This window comes from Curcuma longa, chromosome 3, assembly GCF_044706935.1.
Source record: "Curcuma longa cultivar G26 ecotype Majalengka, Jawa Barat chromosome 3, ITB_CL_G26_1.1, whole genome shotgun sequence".
In the NCBI taxonomy this organism is placed as follows: Eukaryota; Viridiplantae; Streptophyta; class Magnoliopsida; order Zingiberales; family Zingiberaceae; genus Curcuma; species Curcuma longa.
Genome location: NC_133863.1, coordinates 2,527,013 through 2,548,256, shown reverse-complemented (window position 1 = coordinate 2,548,256; position 21,244 = coordinate 2,527,013). Strand labels below are relative to the sequence as shown.

At 36.9% G+C, this 21,244-nt stretch overlaps 3 protein-coding genes across 3 annotated transcripts; 2 read left to right on the top strand and 1 right to left on the bottom strand.

The window, feature by feature from the left end:
* Nucleotides 1–1,011: 1,011 nt before the first annotated feature.
* On the bottom strand, nt 1,012–6,732 carry LOC141825235 (uncharacterized). The gene is made up of 7 exons (XM_074712619.1): nt 6,519–6,732; nt 5,827–5,927; nt 3,512–3,580; nt 2,278–2,336; nt 1,888–1,948; nt 1,758–1,811; nt 1,012–1,420 (listed from the first exon to the last, which is right to left on the bottom strand). The coding sequence occupies exons 1-7, from the start codon at nt 6,667–6,669 to the stop codon at nt 1,142–1,144; spliced, it is 774 nt and encodes a 257-aa protein (XP_074568720.1). The 5' UTR covers nt 6,670–6,732; the 3' UTR covers nt 1,012–1,141.
* A 4,438-nt stretch (nt 6,733–11,170) lies between these two features.
* On the top strand, nt 11,171–12,241 carry LOC141825762 (uncharacterized). Its single transcript, XM_074713149.1, has 2 exons — nt 11,171–11,659; nt 11,788–12,241. Exons 1-2 carry the CDS (start codon nt 11,247–11,249, stop codon nt 12,119–12,121), a joined length of 747 nt encoding a protein of 248 aa, XP_074569250.1. The 5' UTR covers nt 11,171–11,246; the 3' UTR covers nt 12,122–12,241.
* Nucleotides 12,242–14,295: 2,054 nt separating this feature from the next.
* Nucleotides 14,296–20,356, top strand: LOC141824387 (putative cellulose synthase A catalytic subunit 5 [UDP-forming]). The gene is made up of 15 exons (XM_074711669.1): nt 14,296–14,443; nt 14,611–14,976; nt 15,059–15,254; nt 15,521–15,726; nt 15,816–15,918; nt 16,031–16,205; nt 16,345–16,611; nt 16,697–17,042; nt 17,113–17,250; nt 17,359–17,484; nt 17,571–17,783; nt 17,912–18,185; nt 18,646–18,842; nt 18,926–19,276; nt 19,377–20,356. The coding sequence occupies exons 2-15, from the start codon at nt 14,896–14,898 to the stop codon at nt 19,959–19,961; spliced, it is 3,258 nt and encodes a 1,085-aa protein (XP_074567770.1). The 5' UTR covers nt 14,296–14,443; nt 14,611–14,895; the 3' UTR covers nt 19,962–20,356.
* The last annotated feature ends 888 nt before the right edge of the window (nt 20,357–21,244 follow it).

The following is a 21,244-nucleotide window of genomic DNA, read 5'->3' as shown; positions in this document are numbered from 1 at the left end:
ATTGCGCTTCTCCCCTGTAGGCCACAGAGCGTCCGATCGGATTTAATACATTTTCCATTGTCGCCAAGATCTTAGTCTTCCAGTTGAAACTGTACACGTGGTAACCGTCAACTAATTTCTACCGTTCGTTTGGCATTTCGGTGAATTTACCGATACGAGAGAGCTGCGCTGTCTGATTAACGGTTGCGGGTTGAGGGTCTTGTCGGATTCAACCGTATAATTTCAACAGTCCTTCAATGCGAATTCTGGCTTTCCACTTGTGCCGTTAAAGGTTGGAATCCGCTAACCTAGCGGCCCAATTCATAACGAGCTCATCATATGGTGGAGGTAAATCATGGTGAATGCGGGACTGACCAGGGCATAGTGGTTGAAGGATTTGGAAACATGACACATTTTGATGTTATCGCATGTGCGCCATGAGCCTTCGAACCGCCTACCTCATTGCAAGCTCCCATGCCCTAACCAGCTGCTCCCGCCCGTGGGGGCTCTGGCTTTCCACTTGTGTAAACGAGCCAAGCTGCTCACGAGTTATTCAAGTCTTAATTCGAAAAAAAAATCATTTGAGTTCGTTCGATTAAATTAACGAACCGAATTTGAACCTAATTTCGAATTCGAAAATATTATCGAGCTAAACTCGAACTTAACAGTATTTGATTCGTGAACTCGCGAACATGTTCGTTTAAAGGCTCACGAATATGTTTGTTTAAAGACTCACGAACGTGTTTATTAAAAAACTCACGAATATATATTACATGAATTATAAATATTATATATTAATGAGCCAAATTCGAACCAAACTTGAGCTCAAACTAAACTCATTTAACTTTAAACGAGTCTTTTTCGAACCAAACTTGAGCTGTTTGCGAACTATTTAATTTCATTACGAGCCAAACTCACACTTAAGAATTAAAGTTTGAATCGAACTCAAACCGAACTCGAGCTTAGGAAAAATGAACAAGCTCGAGCTCGAGCCTCTTACTGTTTGGCTCGGCTCGATTCGATTATACCCCTACTTTCCACCACCATATTTTCACAATTTGACATTTTGCCCCTTTGAAAAGTTTACATCTAATCAGCAAGCGAATACAGTTATGTTAAAATTAATAGTGCAAATTTCCACAAGGATCATAGAGTATTTAAATCAACCAAAAATATCTTCTGAGCTGAACAACCTTTCACTTTCATCTTCGCTCAACAGTGGCGACTGGAGCTGCTCGTAGTTCAGTTGTCTGGCTGCTTCATATACTGCAATCCCGACACTGACCGAAAGATTCAAGCATCGCACATATGTATTGATCATTGGAATCCTGATAGTTCCGCCACCATGGCATTCCGTGCTGCAGTCCATCAAAGCTTGAGCGGGTAGCCCAGTGGTCTCCGAACCGAAAACTAGCCAATCACCTTTCTTGTAGGAGAAATCCTGGATGTGAAGATGGCATGAGTTGAGGAAGAATTATTATAAGCATTCATACCAAGAGAACCAAAGTTGCAGAAACAAGGTTGCTGTTGTTCAATAGATTTCTTTTCTTTTCTCAAACTGTACTCCTGGAGATAGATAGTTTCCTACTTGTTCTGTTAAATATTACAGAGACAAGGATGAGCTTATTCCGTAGGTAACTTGTATCGACAAGAAGTTATGTTTCATTGCTAGCAATTGACAATTCTCAACTAACTTCAAAAAATATAGTCAACATCGTTAAGATTGAAATATAACTTACGAGAGTTGCTGAATAAAAGTAGCCAGTATAACTACTCACAGAGTGGATATGTGTGCCTCTCTTGGTGAATGCTAAAAGCCGTTTCTCACCATCCTGATGCAAAAGGATGAATGAATCAAATGTCAAGAAAAAAGGACATCATGATACTAGTAGTTAGATAAAGAAATACCTGCTGTTTGAAGTAATCGTGAAATTCAGACCAAGAGTTGTGCACTTTGACAATTACATATCTTATTCAGGAACTCATTAACGATGGAAAACTAGCCTCATCAATAGTGAGCACATTGATCTGAATAAATCAATTAATCAAATTCTATATTGACATACACAAAATCAAAAATGGAGTAAAGTAGTCCAATACATAAGCAACAACTACATAGTCCATAGAACCTATTAAGATCAGCAGTGACACTCTGAGTCTTGAATTGCAGTGAAGGAATATTGCATTGAGTTAAAGAGTGGAGATACAAGGCAATATCATTTTGGAAGATATGAAGTAAATGCATTATCATTTTGAATGATAGGAAGTAAATGGAGCAACATTTTGATTACAGGATACGGCCAATAGTCCAATCCAGCACGCTTGAGTTTGGAATCTTCTATTTTATATCCCAAAGGCTGAAAAAATGAGAACAAGTTAGTGAAGTGATCCAAAGATGAGCATATGGGATTTGAAGAGATAATATCCTAACAGAGTTATTAGGCTCAGACATATAACTGATCTTATTTATACACTTTTTTAAACAATTAACAGTAGTGTAACCATCACTAACACTATGACTATGTCTAACATCAATTTATGTGTTCTTAAAGTAAAATAGATGGGGTTTTCTTTTTTGTATGCATCTCTTGTAACTAAGTGTCATCTATACCCACCCACTAGGAGTGGGCATAGTTTGATTAATTAATTTACTAGAAGATTTTACATCAAACCCAAATCTTTTAAGTTAAAAACTTTCAAACCGAACCAAACCAATCGAGTCATTCAATTTAATCCAAAACATAAAAATTAATACTATATTACCTTTTCGATAATAAAAGAATCATCAAATCATACATTAAAATTCCCTATATATATATATATATATATATATATATATATATATATATATATATATATATATATATATATATATATATATATATATATATATATATATATATATATATATATATATATATATATATATATATATATATATATATATATATATATATATATATATATATATATATATATATATATATATATATATATATATATATATATATATATATATATATATATATATATATATATATATATATATATATATATATATATATATATATATATATATATATATATATATATATATATATATATATATATATATATATATATATATATATATATATATATATATATATATATATTAGAAAAGGTACAATTTCCCCAAGCCCAATTTTTTATTTTACCAATTGCAACTGAACAGATAAACTGAATTTTTTGACTTGGTCTGATTTGGTTTTCCATTCTTGATTTTGAATGCCCAATCCCTGCCACCAATCTCACACAAGAAGCATGTTATAAACGATGTAGATACTTTCATGATTCAAAAATGGTTGTCAATTCTTGATAAAGACCAAAATAGAAGAAGCAAACTGTCTTGGGTGATCAGTGGCTTATAAGAACATGCAAGCTGTCCCAATAAGTTTCCAATGTCAACAAATATACAATTGCATTACAAGGGCCACAATAAAACAATGATAAAGATACCCATTACATGAAGAATATTAAGCACCACCCTTACCCCAACAAGATGGAGTCCAACAGCTGAAGCAGCACATGTTCTGGCAATGGATCCAGTATTTCCAGGAATCTTCAAGAAAAACTTTTGTCAGCAAGTCATTATTTTCTCCGACTGGTTGTCGTCAAAGAAGCTTTCTATATTATGATTTATGAAGTTCTTGAAAAGGTCAAGCAATTTTTAAATAGAGATCATCAACTCAAGATAGTCAATACTAGGACCTCATGCAAAACCAGCTTTACATTTACAAAACATGAGAGCAAAATCTTTGATAAATGAAGCATGTCATTCTTGCCAAGTACTCTAGAGTTTTTTCCTTGTGTAAATTTATTGATGAGAGGACCAATTCATATGTGAAAATATGCATCACAAATTTCTTTCACGATATCCTTACACCAGCATATCAACCCTTACACTGCACATCAACCTGGAGTGTTGAATTAACTTTTGCAGAATTTGAAATAGGTGGAGAAATTGGATCAATAATGGACAAGCTGGTCATGATTGATGGTTCATACAATTTGCGAACATTACAAATCTGGATAAGTTAGGAACATGCTTATATAGACTTAAATTGAATATAAGCAACTGGGTCACCAGTTAGATTAGCCAAGCAACTGTAGGTTCAATAGAATATATGGCTCGGTCCATTTAAAGAGGAGGGGTGAATAGATGGAACTTAAAAAATTTTTTAAAAAAAAATCTTGCGAAATAAAGCAATTCAAATTCGTTAGTAGCGTAGTGTGCTCACATAGATTGGTTGATCATGTCAAGAATGTATACACATCAGAAATAAGTAAAACAATTAATACAATGCTAACATTAATACTAATTTTACATGGTTAATAGCCTGACTCTTACTCCACAGCCTATCAATTCGTGAAGTGAATTACTCCCTTACAACCACTCCTTTATACAAGGCGGAGAAAGTCTTTCGCAATCTCAATACCTTGGGATGATTACAAGTATCTCCTCTTTAATAATAAATAACAATGTAAGCTAAGGAGAGAAGATTTACATAGAGCTTGTTGAAGAAAGTCTTTGCTTCGAATCACAAGCCCTTAGATGTTGTTCAGTTCGAGCAGTTGGTTACAACAAGATCACACTTACTCTCATACACCCTTGCTAAGCTTGACAAGCTCTAATGCTTTAGATAGAGCAGCCCCAAGGCCTCTATTTCGAACATCTGATTGTTCAAGCAATTCTACCCATTGAGCAGTCAATGACTCTCTCATCAGTCAACTATAACCCAGTTTGAACAATTGTTGCTGAAACAAATGCATTCTAATCTCTGAACCCTAGTGTTTAGGTGACTCCCAAGTCAACAACAACTTCACTCGGCTTACACCCTCATAAATCTATACAAAGTTACAAGATCGAGCTTGATTGTCAACTACAAGAGGAACTTGTTGTCCATTATTCAAAATCTTCCCACAAGCTATTAGGTAGTCTAAACCCCTACTTGATGCATGCATGAGTAACACAAGACAAGCCTAACTTAAAACTTTTGTCAAACACGTCAAAACGTGATCGAACCCGACTGCTTGGGACCATCTTTGCACTAAGAACAACTGCATGTGTGCACCTGTTGTACAACAAAACGTACCAACTAGAGTTCCACTAACAATGTTGGATAGCAAAAGATCATAAATCAACCATTTATTTGCTATGATTATTCACCCAAAGAACTCTCTTTACTCATTTTACTCGCAAACCCCACACTTCATAGGTAGAAATTACCTCTCTACCAAGGTAGTTTAGTTACTGGTTATTTTATGTATTTGTAACACTGCCTTTCTCTTTCAGGGATAGACAAAAAAGCTACAAGAGTTGTTGTTTTCGTGGAATATTTCAGCTGGCTGTTTGTTATTTATAAATAAATATACTTTAATAATTCTGAATTCAACAACAGGTTTGATTGAACATATGATTCCTAAATTTTTCGATGCAACGAAACACATTTGCATTAGATGATGGGTTTGCCTAGATTTGTGAGCTAGCTGTAGATAGGTTGCCTCAGATATTTAATCAACTAGCCCTTATTTGTATGGTGCTTATGTTCACATTCTTGGTTAGCAAACAAGACATAAAAAAAAATTCTAGGCATATAGACAAAAAAAAATAAATCCATGAGCAATATCATATAATGAATCCTAGGAAAGCAACTATATTTCAACATGAAGAATAATAATGATAAACTACTTGTAGTAAAGGAACTGGAGTTTCTTTACTGTCTGATATGACACAGCGTTTTTAGCTTGTTTAATATCTTCTGTAAGGTATTTACTTTCTGAGCTAAAGAGAGTTTGAATTCATACCAGAGGAGAAACAAGTACTACTTGAAGAAACTTGTTTGGCGAAGTTTCACTGACAGCTCCATTAGCGCTACTGGTACAACATTTGGCATGGCCAATTTCAACTGTCAAAATATAACAAGTACACAAAATACTCCTATATGTTAGCTTATAAAAATGTTTGAATTCAGACCCATATGAACTTAAATAGGTAACAATAGAAGATATATGTTAAAAAACCCAAACTATTTTCGTCATTTTGATTTTTAATAATAGAATTAAAATACAATTAATGAAAATCTTAATTCTTAAAACCGTATCCCTTTCAACTTCCGTATACCTCAAGTAATGAAAAAAACAAAAAAAACACACTTGTTTTAACCATAGACCCTAGGTATTGCCACGGTTATCTCATCGATTAGCAAAGTTTGGCTAAACAGAACCCAAAATAAGGTTGAGATTATTTTTCTTCTCATAAAGTTTCAAGATTTCAAGCTAAAAGGCTGGATTGTTTGCATAATTGTTTAGTTTAGATAACACGGAAATTAATTTACTTGGAGTCAGAATTGACTGAAAAGGGACAAAAAAAAAATGAAACATTGATCGAGTTACACTACCGAGAAATCAGTGACACTAAAAGCAGACAGTTGCAAGCAAAGACAAAATCTTCGCAATGCCAGTTATTCCCAAAGTTTGAGGTTCAATTAGATGCTAACCTCGGTAGGAAAGGGGCTCCAACGAAGATGAAGAATGGAAGGAGAGCGAGGTTACTTCATGCGGCGTTCGGCCCAGCGGCCGAATGAGTCGGCGAGTCCTGACGTCACAGCGAAGACGACCGAGGAGTAAACGGGTAGAACACGGAGGCATCGTTAGAAAAGGGTGGAGAGACTTCGGCCGCCGAAGCAGGTGGAACGCTCGTTGGCCGGCGGCCTCCATCAACCGTGGTCTCCGCCTCTACCTAGCAGACACGAAGAGATAAGAGTGGCACTTGGAAGTTTGGCCCATGAAGAGGCCTGGTAATGGCCCATTAAGCCCTTAGCGCTGAAATCCAAAACCCTAAAATTTTAAAACGGTAAATCATAAATATATAATTATATATCACTTAAAAATAGAATTGTTTCCATTTTTATGTAGCTAATTAATTATCTTTCACTTTATAAAATAAATATAATACTTTCTAATTAATCTCTCGTGAACCATTTTTCTATGCAAGTATCAATATCTTTTTAAAATAATATTCTTTTTATTTAACAATTTCTCAAATTATATTCTCAATCTACTAATCCAAAAATATAAGAATTATTTCATGAACTAGTCAACTGGAAAACGATTCACAGTGAACTAAAACAAAAATATTTTATTGACGAAATTTTAAATTCCAATGAATTAAGAACTTGTAGGAAAAGGCATATAAGGAACAAACAAAACAAAGGATCGATACTGCAAGACACAGCTAGAGGTGCAAGCTCACGTCCAAGCCAGCATGTTTAGACTTCTCACTGTCGTCCATGTCTTTATTAGCACGCGGCAACATCTCCATCCGACTGGCCATGGCGGCGAGAAAGTTCACCGTCACTTTCTCCCTGTCGTTGTCCCTTCTGACGACCTCCCGTCGGAAATACTGAGGCGGCGCCTCGTGGCCGACATCATTCTCGCAGCGGCTCGGAAGGTATTGCGAGGAGACGTAAAATTGTTGCGGTTTATCGGAGAAACCAGCCGGTTATCGCTTGCGTTCGAGGAGGGCGACGGCGGCGGCCCGAGTAGGAGAATTCGGCGGTAGGAACTCAGAGGCACAGCAGGACCAGCTGCAGGAGGAGCGAAGGCCGGTGCGTTGCTGGCGCCGACATGCCCAGTCGTCGTCGGCACGAACCTTGTCTCTTGCTGCTCGTTCGGCGGCGGCGGCTGCTGCTGCTGGTTCGTTGGCAACCTGCTGCGCCACTGCTCGTGGGCGTACGGATGGTAGGGCGCTTCCTTCCTCGTGTCCCTCAGCGACCTTCGCGCCGCCAGCTGCGAGCGATCGGCGGCTGACCCTAAGTAGTCCTGCGGGTATTCCATGAGGCGGCGCCGGCGATCGACTGTGGTATTCGCGTAGTCTGTGGTATTAATTTATAAACGGGATTAGTGCATGTATTAAACGTAGCTGGCTAACGTAGCAAAGAACTTAATACTTGTTAATCAGTGTAGGAGTTGCCTAATTCAGCTCGTAACTGAGACAAGTGTTAATTGTTCACGTCTTTTTAAGTCTTAATTCCATCCATAATTCGATTGCGAGGTTGTAAAAATGATTTTTTATTTGGAAGGTGGTGAACTGTAATATAATACCCCATAATAACTATGTCCAATGTTGCCTAATTAATCTTCTTTTATAGACGAGAAAGAATAATTTATTGTTTTTTTTACATGTGGTTTTATGGGTTGCTATTATCATTGTATTTATTGAGAGAATCATTAATGATAACAAGGCAAGTGATTTAAACTAATAATTGTAATTAATTGTAGATAACAATGCAACGTACGGCGAAGCAATTATTTATAAAAGGAGACTGATTATGTAAATTTCAATTTAAGGAAAACAATTAAAATCGCATTATTGTTTTTTTTTTAAGTTCGAGGACAGCTGTTTTTATAAAAATACTCTTACACATATTAAATAATCTAACTTAAAAAAAATCTGAGCCTAAATAGACTCTTAGTAATCATAGTCATAATTAAATTAAATGGTAAAGTATAAATTATAAAACTTCTAAAAATAATAAAAGATTAAATTGATTTAAGCTTCTGACCTAAATTTTAAAAACTGCTATATTGATTATTATTTTTAAAAATTAAATAATTTAAATTTTAAAAAAATAAATAATTATTATAAGATATATTTTTTAAATAATAATGATATTATAAATAAATAATATAATTCTCAAAGTTTATAATTAAATTGTTTTTTCAAAAATAAAAATAATTATAAATATAAATGTGATAATTTGAGTAGAAGGTTAATAACCTCCTAATTTATATATTCAAATTTTAAATTTAAGTAAAAGATAATTTAACTAAAATTAGTGCATGGCCATTTTTAATCTTTTAATTACTTTAAAAAGTTTAATTAGTTTAAAATAATGAGTAAATTCTAATAATTTACTAAAGTACATTTATATACATATAAATAATCATTTTTTAATCGTTTAATCACTTTAAAATACAAGTAATTGCTTTAACAAAAATGGTATATAGTTAATTTTGACTAAAATTATCATTTTTTTTTACATTTCACATTGTCATATGAACTTACAAATTCTGTTTCACTTTAAACTTGTATTATTTAAAAAAAATTATTTTATGATGTTTAAAAAATATATAATTTATATCAAATGTAACTTTTTCAAAAATCTATAACACAACTTATAACACTTTGCTTGTTATTATTATTATTTGATAAAATTTTATATTTTTAATAATATTTTTTAAAAATCCATAGTTTTAACAATTTTTAAAAGTATATTTAGTGTGTTTTAGACAAATTTTCTAGAATAAGTAGAGAGATTAACATTTTGCATAAAAAACATATCCTGTGATCTATTTTCCTTTTCTTTTTGCACCTCTATGCATGTTATACGTTATGTGCATGCAAATGTTGAATATTCGGTTAAAATTGAATTGAATATTAATTAATTAAATGTTTTTATAAATTCATTTATTTAAGAAATTATTAATAATTTATTTGATTTAATTGAATAAAAAATTTTAAAATCGAAATGAATCGAATTAATTGATATTATAAATAAGAAAAAAATTAAAATCAAAATAAAATTGAAGTGAACTTTTTTCAATTAATTTATTCAAAATTAACTTTTGTGTTTGAACCATGTGTTTTCTACCGTTGAATTTAAGATTAAAATTTTAAAAATCAATGGATGATTACGCTTTAATTTATTTGCTTTGAATTTTAATGAGGCTATTCTACTTGTTATTTAAAATAAATTTTTAATCTATTTATCTTGAATTTTTTTTGATGTGGGACTATTTTATATTTATATTAAAATTAATTTTATAATCTAATTTGAATTATTTAGTATAAGACTACTCTACTTAACTTATTAAATTTATTAATGGTATTTAACTCTCTTAATTACTCAATGATTTTATTTTACATTTAATATTAAATTTATAAAAATTATCAATAAACTTTTATGATAAAAATTATTTATATAACTCGATCAAATATTCGACTCAAAATCATATAGAATATAGAATAATATTGAATCATCTTGAACCGTAAACCATATTGGATAATTAAAGTTAAGAGTCTTAGACATTAAACAAAGGGTTGATCAAAACAACGATTTCAAATCATGATCAGATCTATCTTGATGTTATCACAACTACACAAATAGTTAAGTTTACCTAGTTCCCTTTCAAACCAATATCTTCTTTCATCATGCTCAATGCCTTGGGAATCCCCATTTTGCTGATAAATTCGTCTAAAACAGTTGAAACCCTAAAACATCTCATATAATCATACGTTTGAATTTGAGCCTCTAAATAGTTGGAAGTATTCCAAATTAGCTCATTTATCATCAAAACTAAAACAATCGTTGATAATTATGAATTCATATTTATCAAATAATAATTAAATAAAAAAGAAGTAAAACCATCAAACATTACTCTCAAATAAAAACAACGGATTCAAACAACTACATCTCTGCATCGAGCCCACTTGAAACCTGCTGAGCCACTTCAGTCCAATTCTTCTAACAAATGCGATCCTGTCAGAGCACCACTTAACTGCCTCATGAAATCGTCAACCACCGCTCAATATAATTTATATATTTTGCAAAACAGCCACTATCTCTGCATGCGGGCATAATTAAATTGATTAATATAAAATAAAAATATTAAAATGAATAAGAATTAAATTTCAATAAAATTAAAATAATATCAATTATAATTTTTTAATTTATTTTTTTATATGTGATTGTAAGATCATGATCTTCTGAGACGGTTGAGATAATAAATTTCATCGTACCGTTTAGTGACTTTATTCTTCGTTATGTTTTTAACGTCATCCAACATAATTTTGGTTGTTCTTCCATTGAAAGGCCGGTTCTTTTTCCCCCCAATTTCTCGGGAACGTGTCGATGAAGGAAAGAGAGAGCGCTCGGAATGTAACGTGTGACATGGTGAGAGAGAAGGAGAGTGGAGCGGCGTGACTTCGCTTGCGGTCCGCTCGTTCTGCCTCTCCCGTTAATTGCGTGCTTAATTTTTCCATCCCAGTTTCTTTTTTTTTAAATTTCTTTCCCTTTTTGTTATTTATTTACTTAACCCCATCTCACCTGCCTCTCCACTCCCAGAGCCAGAACCAGAACCAAATCTTTGTGTAGACCTCACCTTTCCCTAAAGAGGAAAGAGGCAGATCCAGGGTTTATCAGTCGAACAGGCGGAGGACGGCAATGGCGTCGAAGCCAGTTAAGGTCGAGGAGCTGGTCGCCAAGAAGCTGGCGCTGTGGCACACCCGTACGTTCCGCCCCATCATGACCCACGACGAGCTGGAGCCACTCCTGTCCGCGGCCGGATTCGTCCCGCTCCCCCTCCCGCCGCCGCCGCCAGCGCCGCCGCCCGAGGGGCAGAAGCAACCCCCGGCCGTCGTGTGGAGGGAGTACGCGTCGCGGTCGGAGGCGGCTGCGGCGGCGGCAGCGGGGGGCGGCGGGAGGGGGAAAAGGAGGAGGCACGCCGCGGTGGTGCCCCGCCCGCGTCTTCCGCACCCCCGCATCGACGGCCTGCACCTCATGACCTACAAGGCCTTCTTCCTGGCCCTCGAGTTCTACCTCGGCCCCACCCTCGTCCCCAATCTCTTCCACGTCAGGTGCGCGCGCCATCACAGACTCCTTCTCTGCTCCCCATCAATCCACGAGTTCGAACAGTAAATCAATTTGATCGCGGGAACAAATCTCTTCTTACAGTTGTAGTTAAATCTCCCTCGTTCTGTTCCAGGACCATGTCCCTCACGAGGGCGCACGACCGCGTGTTTGAGAAATCGTACCGGCCCATGAAGGACTGCGAGATGGACGACGAAGGCATCCTCGTGTACCGCGACGGCACCCTCGATCACGTTACCAGGATCATCTGCAGCCAATACGGCGGCGATGAAATCGACGATGACAGCAACCGCAGCAGCGATGCTTCTCTAATCAGTTCTAGCGCCGATAACTCCATGAAGAAAACCAAGCGCGACGATGGCCTCAAGAACGCTGTTAACGCATCATGCCTGGTTCCGCTCAAGGATCTTTTTCCAACAGGCGGCTTAAGTTCACGTAGGGATTCTTGATTTAGTTCTTTCTTCTTCTTCTTCTTCAGCATTCTTTAATATTCATGGGATTTAAAAGTGCGACTAGGCCTTTTTTAACATGCTGAGCCAGTTTTGAGAGAATGCTCCTCCCCGCGATCACCTGTAACAAACAAAAAGCCATCTTGACTCGCTTGTCGATCGAACAAGAAAATGCAGGCAACAGGAAGTGAAGAAAACCCCGCGTCTTCAATACAGTATGAACAACTTACTAGACTATGCATGGTAAGAAGGATTCATGGAGTTTGCTATTATTATCATCCAGTTAGTTTTCTGAAACTACTTATAGATCCTGATCGATCAAACTCTAGGAGAAATTTGCAGTACTGATTCTTGAAAGAATGTGAATGGAATCTCAACAGATAGAAAACATGGAAAGCCATAGCGATAATTGGAATCAGATAATCTAGCAGATTGTCAGATCCAACAACGAACGTGGCCACCTTATTGTATTCCTTCGACAAGGTATCTCTATTTCAACAACATTTAGAGAAACTTTCTGAAATCAATCAGATACCAAACAAGTAAACCCAATATTTCAGAGTTTCCATTCAAATCAAATTAATCCTGCTAACCTTAGTGAACCAAGAACTTCATCAGATGCATTTACACTAAACACAGTGTAATGGAGGTTACCTAGAGCAGCCAGCTGCTTCTTCTTGCTGGAGTTATAAGGCCGGCGCTTCACGGCTGCACCAGAGGAGAGGAAGGAGTTAAAGTAAGAGCCACGGTTGCATCGGGGGGCTTCACCATCTCCCCCGTGTTGTCATTTAGGCCTTGTGATGGCAATGATGGAGAGGGTACTTCGATGCCCCCTTTGAGGAGGGTGGATCCGCTTCCTCACTCGTAAAAGGGGCGGCACCAGGAAGATATCTAGTACATCCTTCCCTAGACTCGCGCACGAGGAAGAACAAAAATGAACAGATTGTTGAAGAAGATTTCCACGAGTTCCTGAAACTTCACTCGCTGCATGCTCAGCAATCGTCGAACAAACAACTGCGGAGTGATGATTCGAGCGTAACTAGTGAAAATGATAGGAATCACCAGGAAATGCAGGAGAGCAGCCAGCAGAATGAGAATGAGAAGAGTTGCTCCATTAAAAAACATGAAAAAGAAAAGTAAATAAAAACTTAATTTACAAAAAACTACCCACAAAAAATAGTCTTTATTCTTGATCATTTAATTAATTATCAAAAATCAAACTCCAACAAACCCCTCAATAGTCATATCTGTCCATTTGCCAAATTATTAATGATCTCTGCTCACATCAACATTGTTAAACAAGTTGATGATAAATGCTATTTATTTTTTTGTTAAAAAAACTCGAAAAGAAAAAGCCATACATACATTCACCATACAGATGTCCAACTCATAAATTATTATTTATTTCTTTTCCCTCTCTTTAATTATTTTCTTGCAATTATTTATTATCATGATGGTGGCCAAAGACTTGCTCCCATTCTACCATTTGCCATTGCTTCTCTTTAAGTCATCATCCACAATTAAGTTGGATATCATAGCAATCGTCTTAATTATTCATTTATCATTAATCTCTCATTTTTCAACCTATGATAAGACTACGCAACTAACTATGAAACGATGCTTAATTGGTCAAGTTCACTTTTGAATTTTAAATTAAGATTTTATAATAATTTTTATTTGAAAAAAATCAAAAGAAACCACTTCATGAATCAAAAGATTTTATCCGATGATTGATTTTCCATCTAAGAAATGATTGATTTTCCATCTAAGTAATATATTTTCTCTAACTTTATTCGGTAGTAAAAAATAAAATTTTACTCAAAAAACTCAACTTTACTCAAAAATCATCCTTGTATGAAGCTTTTAGATGATAATCATTACATTAATTATTGGACGGAGTGGATGTAAATATTCACTCTCCATTTTTGCCCAGAATTATAGAAGCGAAGCGGCACGTGCACAGCAGGTTGGACTCTTTTTTACTTTGGTCCGTTCACGGCAATTATTTCATTTTTCACTCCTCTGGTACCTTCTCAGTCCTCCCATGGCGCCTTCCAAGTTACCCTCTATCTTTCAATTCATTGGTCGTGAGCGTCATGTGCGCCAGCTGTGTCGGCGTATATGGATGTCAGAAGAGACGAATCAAAGCCCAATTTTGTTAAATTAATCGCAGAGCGGCAGGTGCCCGGAGAGAGATCAATTAATGGGGTTCGGAGTTTCAGATCGGGCACGAAGGTAGAGATTCAGAGGATCTGGAGTTGTGTTCGGAGTTTAGCTCGCGAGCCGATCACAGAACAGCTCAGACGTCGCCTTCGCCACTGTGTCGGTCTTCCTTCCGCTCGCCGTTTGCTTATCATTATCGTCGTTGATTCATCCATTGCACTTTTTGTTTCGCCTGCTCCAAGTTATCTCTTTGGCCTCCTTTTTTAATTTTCCTACTCGCTGCTGATCCTTTTTTATTTTTCCTTTTACTGATCCGGTTGGCGCAGTGTAAGCATCAAGCAATAATAAGTGGTGGTAGTGGTGGTGGGATTGAGAGGAGGAGAGGTTGGTAGTTGTCTGCTGGCATCGCATTACTTTAGCGGAAGGCCAAGGCATTGCGAGTTGGAAGAGATACGAGCGGCTTCGGATCGTCTTCTGCGCATCCTTTGGGTCGACTTGAGAGAGGGAGCCAAGGGATGCGCCCATGGAGCTCCAATGAGGTCGCAGCCGCTTTGATTGGAATCAAGTCGCTGCTTTTTCGTGTGTTTTAAGGAGGATTGAAGCAATACTTCATGGAGGCGAGCGCGGGGCTGGTCGCCGGCTCTCACAACCGGAATGAACTCGTGGTCATCCGCCGCGATGGGGAATCAGGGGTAATTCTCCGCCTCCTTGTTCTTTGACTTTTTAGTTATTGCCGTCAAAATATGATTTTGATTCGATGTTTTGGCTTTGCAGCCGAGGCCACTGCAACAACTGAGCGGGCAGGTGTGCCAGATCTGTGGTGACGATGTCGGTCTCACCGTCGATGGCGATCTCTTCGTCGCCTGCAACGAATGCGCTTTCCCCATTTGCAGGACTTGCTATGAGTACGAGCGACGGGAGGGCAACCAAGTATGCCCTCAGTGCAAGACCAGATTTAAGCGGCTCAAAGGTAAATACAAGAAAGAAACGCAAGGAAGCCCTAATTTCTCTTATATTTTCAGTTAGCAATTATACCAAACACAACAACTTCCCTTGCAGTAATCTCTCTACTTCGAAATCCTAGTAGTAAACCCCAGTCGTCGTCTGCATGATCGTTTTTGTTTCGAACCTACTACGGTTTCTTCCCTAATTCACTTATAGCGTTGTAGTAGATCTTTTTTCACAGAAAGTCTTACTTGCATCAGATTATTAAATTCGACGTTCTTGTATTTGCAGGGTGTCCTCGTGTGCGTGGCGATGAAGAAGAGGATGACGTTGATGATCTCGAAAATGAGTTCGAATGGGGGGATGACCATGACTCACAGTACATGGCAGAAGCAATGCTGCACGGCCACATGAGCTATGGCCGTCAGGGTTACATAAACAACCCTCATGTGGCTCATCCTTTGCCCCAAGTCCCCCTTCTTACCAATGGTGAGATGGTATGAACAAATCAAAATTCGCTCTGGTTATTTTGCATTCAGTAATGCCCTTCAGTTCTGGTGGATGAGTTCCATTTTTCATTTTCCAGGTTGATGACATTCCTCCAGAGCATCATGCTCTTGTTCCTTCTTTCATGGGCGGGGGTGGGAAAAGGATTCATCCACTCCCCTTTCCAGATTCCAATCTTCCAGGTGGGCACACTATCACTGGAATCTACTATTTTGTTTGCAATTAGCTATGATAATATATGACTCATTAGGTTTTCAGTACAATTAAATGATAATAAAACTATTAATCTCACAGTGCAACCTAGATCCATGGACCCCTCCAAGGATCTTGCTGCTTATGGATATGGAAGTGTGGCATGGAAGGAGCGAATGGAGAGTTGGAGGCAAAAACAAGAGAAATTGCAAATGACCAGGAGCAATGGTGGTGATAAAGGCTGGGATAACAAGGATGATGAATCTGACTTACCATTGTAAGCCCTAAAGCCTGTTTGTTGCCTTTATATTTGGAAATGATATTCCTGTTATTAACATGTTTGTATTCACTAGTCGATGTTAGATAATACCAAAGGTTTTTTCTTCTGTAATTTGATATGCTATTCATCTTTATAGAATGGATGAAGCCAGACAACCATTATCAAGAAAGCTTCCATTCCCTTCTAGCAAAATAAACCCATACAGAATGATCATCTTAATCCGGCTGGTAGTTGCTGGGTTCTTCTTCCATTACCGAGTTACTAACCCTGCAAAAGATGCATATCCATTGTGGCTCATATCCGTCATATGTGAAATCTGGTTTGCTGTTTCTTGGATTCTCGATCAGTTTCCCAAGTGGCTTCCAATTGAAAGGGAAACTTATCTTGACAGATTATCACTGAGGTAGTTTAAGTTTCCCATGAGAACTTATTATTCATCTTGATCAATTTCTTGGAAATTTTCCTACACTGTTCAATTTTGTGCCTAGGTATGAAAAAGAAGGGCAGCCTTCTCAATTAGCTTCTGTTGACATATTTGTGAGTACAGTTGATCCAATGAAGGAACCACCTTTAATTACTGCAAACACTGTTCTCTCAATCCTTGCTGTGGACTACCCTGTTGGAAAAGTATCTTGCTATGTTTCTGATGATGGTGCTGCTATGCTGACATTCGAAGCATTGTCTGAAACATCTGAGTTTGCAAAGAAATGGGTTCCTTTCTGTAAAAAATTCAATATAGAGCCCCGTGCACCAGAGTGGTATTTTCAGCAAAAGATAGATTATCTGAAGGATAAAGTCCACCCTTCTTTTGTAAAAGAAAGAAGAGCTATGAAGGTACCAAATAGTTATATTATCATTGTAATCTATGCATGCAAATTGTGTAACTAAACTTTATCTTTTTCAGAGAGAATATGAGGAATTTAAGGTACGAATAAATGCGCTGGTTGCAAAAGCACAAAAGGTGCCTGAAGAAGGGTGGACAATGCAAGATGGAACTCCTTGGCCTGGAAATAATGTTCGTGATCATCCAGGCATGATTCAGGTATTTTTTTTTTGTTCTATTCAATTTTTTGTACTTGTATGAGATAATCTTGTTTTCATTGGGTTTATGAATTCAATTTCTTGTTTTGCTGATATCATATATTTTCAGGTCTTCTTGGGGCAAAGTGGTGGGCATGATATAGATGGAAATGAACTGCCACGTTTGGTTTATGTCTCAAGAGAAAAGAGGCCAGGTTTCAATCATCACAAAAAGGCTGGAGCCATGAATTCTTTGGTAAGCAAGTGCCTTTTTGATGGATTTGTCAACCCGAGTGTCAAATAGCTGTAGGTTTGCTCATATTATAGTAATGGATTTGGCAGGTCCGAGTTTCTGCAGTACTTACAAATGCACCCTATCTGCTGAATGTTGATTGTGACCATTACTTCAACAATAGCAAGGCAATACGAGAAGCAATGTGCTTCATGATGGATCCACTTATAGGAAAGCAAGTGTGCTATGTGCAGTTTCCTCAGAGGTTTGATGGTATTGATCGACATGATCGATATGCTAATCGAAATGTCGTCTTTTTTGATGTAAGTGTGTGCATTTATTCTATGTTATGCATTCCTCAGTTTCTGATTTTTGTATTCATCACACATCTTTAGTTCAATGTTTATTTATTTGCACATGTTGTGAGCACTAAAACAAACACATGATGCAGATCAATATGAAAGGTTTGGATGGTATTCAAGGACCAATTTATGTCGGTACTGGATGTGTTTTCAGAAGACAAGCGCTATATGGAACTGATGCTCCCAAGAAAAAGAAACCTCCAAATAGGACTTGCAATTGCTGGCCTAAATGGTGCTGTTGTTGCTGTTGTCCTGGTGGCAGGAAGAAGAAGGCAGCAAAAGCTAAGCAGGAAAAGAAAAGGTCTAGTTCTAAGATTGCTGAGAATGGAGCACTGGCATATGTTCCTGAAGGCATCAAAGAAGGTATCAAAAGTGTGTTGATGCTTGTGTCTGATCATAGCAACATTACTTGCTGTTATTTTATTTACTATGCAGTATAGTTTCATGTTTATCATTCTTTAGGTGGTGTTATGTTACTTCTTCCAGTTTTGATAATCATATGGTCATGAACAAGATTGAGAAAGGGCATGCCATAGTAGGCAATGCAGTTCTCAGAAGTTGCTATCTAGTCATCTAATATCTCCTCAAGAGTCACCACAATGTATTATTAGCACTCAGGGATTGACTTGTATTTTCTGTCTTTCTTTATTCTCCATTCTGCTGTGTCCTTTTAATTCATTTTGCTTTTCTATTGCATTCTTTAAGCATTGTGGCAACAATGATTTATCAAAACTATTAAGCATCAGCTGGCTCTACAATAGGCTGGAATTTTATGTATTGTGTTCACAAACTTCCACTTGTTAATCATTTTGTTTATTAACAGAAAATGGAGCAGAAAAACCTAATATGACGGCTGAACAGAAGTTAGAAAAGAAATTTGGACAGTCTCCTGTTTTTGTCGCGTCTACTCTCCTAGAGAATGGGGGAACACTTAAAGGTGCTACTCCAGCTTCTTTGTTAAAGGAAGCTATCCATGTTATTAGCTGTGGCTATGAAGATAAGACAGACTGGGGAAAAGAGGTAATTATTGTTGTTTTGATTTTTTTTTTCTAGCTACAGTCAAGAAATCTTTTCTTAATTTCATATGATTTTACTTGTTCCAGATTGGGTGGATATATGGTTCGGTCACAGAAGATATACTGACTGGTTTCAAGATGCATTGCCATGGGTGGAGATCAATATATTGTGTGCCATCAAGAACTGCATTCAAAGGTTCTGCACCTCTGAATCTCTCAGATCGTCTTCACCAGGTGCTTAGATGGGCTCTTGGTTCTGTTGAAATTTTCTTGAGTAAACACTGTCCTCTCTGGTATGGATATGGAGGTGGGCTTAAATGGTTGGAGAGGATGTCATACATTAATGCTACTATCTACCCTTGGACCTCAATTCCTCTCCTGGCATACTGTACCTTGCCGGCTGTTTGCTTGCTTACTGGAAAATTTATCACCCCAGAGGTAGCTTTGCTTCTGTTTATCTTTTTTTTTTTTTACGTTCCAATCTATTATTTTATTATTGTTTCTCAAGGCTTCTAACAACTTGCGTTCCGGATTGCAGCTTTCCAATGTAGCAAGTCTTTGGTTTTTGTCTCTTTTCATTTGTATCTTCGCTACGGGTATACTTGAAATGAGATGGAGTGGTGTTGGCATTGATGACTGGTGGAGAAATGAGCAGTTTTGGGTTATTGGAGGTGTTTCTTCGCATCTCTTTGCGGTGTTTCAGGGGCTTCTTAAGGTTCTCGCTGGTATAGACACCAATTTCACTGTGACATCAAAGGCTGGTGATGATGAAGAGTTCTCCGAATTGTACACTTTCAAGTGGACCACTTTGCTCATCCCTCCTACAACGTTGCTTATTGTGAACTTCATTGGCGTCGTAGCTGGTATCTCCAATGCAATAAACAATGGATATGAATCATGGGGGCCTCTATTCGGAAAACTCTTTTTCTCCTTCTGGGTGATCGTCCACCTGTATCCATTCCTCAAAGGACTTGTTGGTCGACAAAACCGGACGCCTACAATTGTCATTGTCTGGTCCATTCTCCTCGCATCAATTTTCTCATTGCTCTGGGTACGAATCGATCCATTCCTGCCAAAATCAGATGGCCCTCTCTTGGAGGAGTGCGGATTAGATTGCAACTGAGCACACCATTGATCAACATTCTGATGTTGGTTGGCATTGACATGAAGTAAACCACATGGCATCTGCACACATTGTACATGGTGTTCTGCATCAATTTATAGGTTGGAAGACAGTGTGTGCTACAGCTTTTTTGTTTTCCTTTCGTACGCCAGCCCTGTATTCTATTCGTCGCAGAAATAGTAGACTGCTTGTTTGTGCAACAACAGCAGCTGGATGAATGGCAAGACGAAGCTTTGTTGGTGCATCATTCCAGTCACATCTGTACATTGGATTCATCAGATATCCCTGTGTATGTTGGTTGAATTTATTTGCCCCCGTTTGGGTGATTATTTATTTCTGGTGATACTGAACGATATAAAAGAGAATATTTATATTGTGCATTCTTTGTTTTTTTTTAATTTAATCACAACACTTGTGTCTTATATATATTAAACCTTAAAAGCTTTCTTTACATTCATGAATTATATGCATAATGCTGCTGTGTTCGACTGTTTTGGATGTGCTGAATCTTTGGTTGATGACATAGATTGAGGTGAAGGCCAAATTCATGAATGAGAAGAGCCTTGTCAGTTTCCTCTTGTTCTGGCATCTCATAGCCTTAATGGTTGGATGGTCCTTTCTTCTGGGGGATTCCCCTCACTTTTGGTTGAGCATTTTGCATATATATATATTAAGTATTCTTTTGCATTTTGCACAAGAAAACACCTCTGTGAAGAAATAATTTGAAATCATTGAGTTTCCTTATAATTTGGACCATCGACCTACAGGTTGTTTAATATTTTTTTATTATGTGAATAGATGAGATGCATATCAAGTGATAATGAATACTGGACAAAAATTCAAAGAGTATTTTTTTAATCATGAAAAGGACATCTATTTTGATTTTTTATCAAAAGGTATTTCAATCTTGGTAAAATAACACAAATATCTTTTGATATACTGTTTGCTTGTGACACATACATTAAATTGGGGGTTTATTATAACAACTACAAAATTGTAACTGCTACACAGTTATAGCAATTACGATTTCGTAACTACTATAATATGAATGGTAGATAAACAAGTTAAATCTATATTGTATCTTGGTAAAATGACACAAATATCTTTTGATATACTGTTTGCTTGTGACACATGCATTGAATCGAGGGCTTATTACAACTACAAAATTGTAATTGCTACACAGTTATAGCAGTTACGATTTCGTAGCTGCTATAATATGAATATTAGATAAACAAGTTAAATCAACATTGTAATAATTATGAAATCGTAACTGTTATAATATG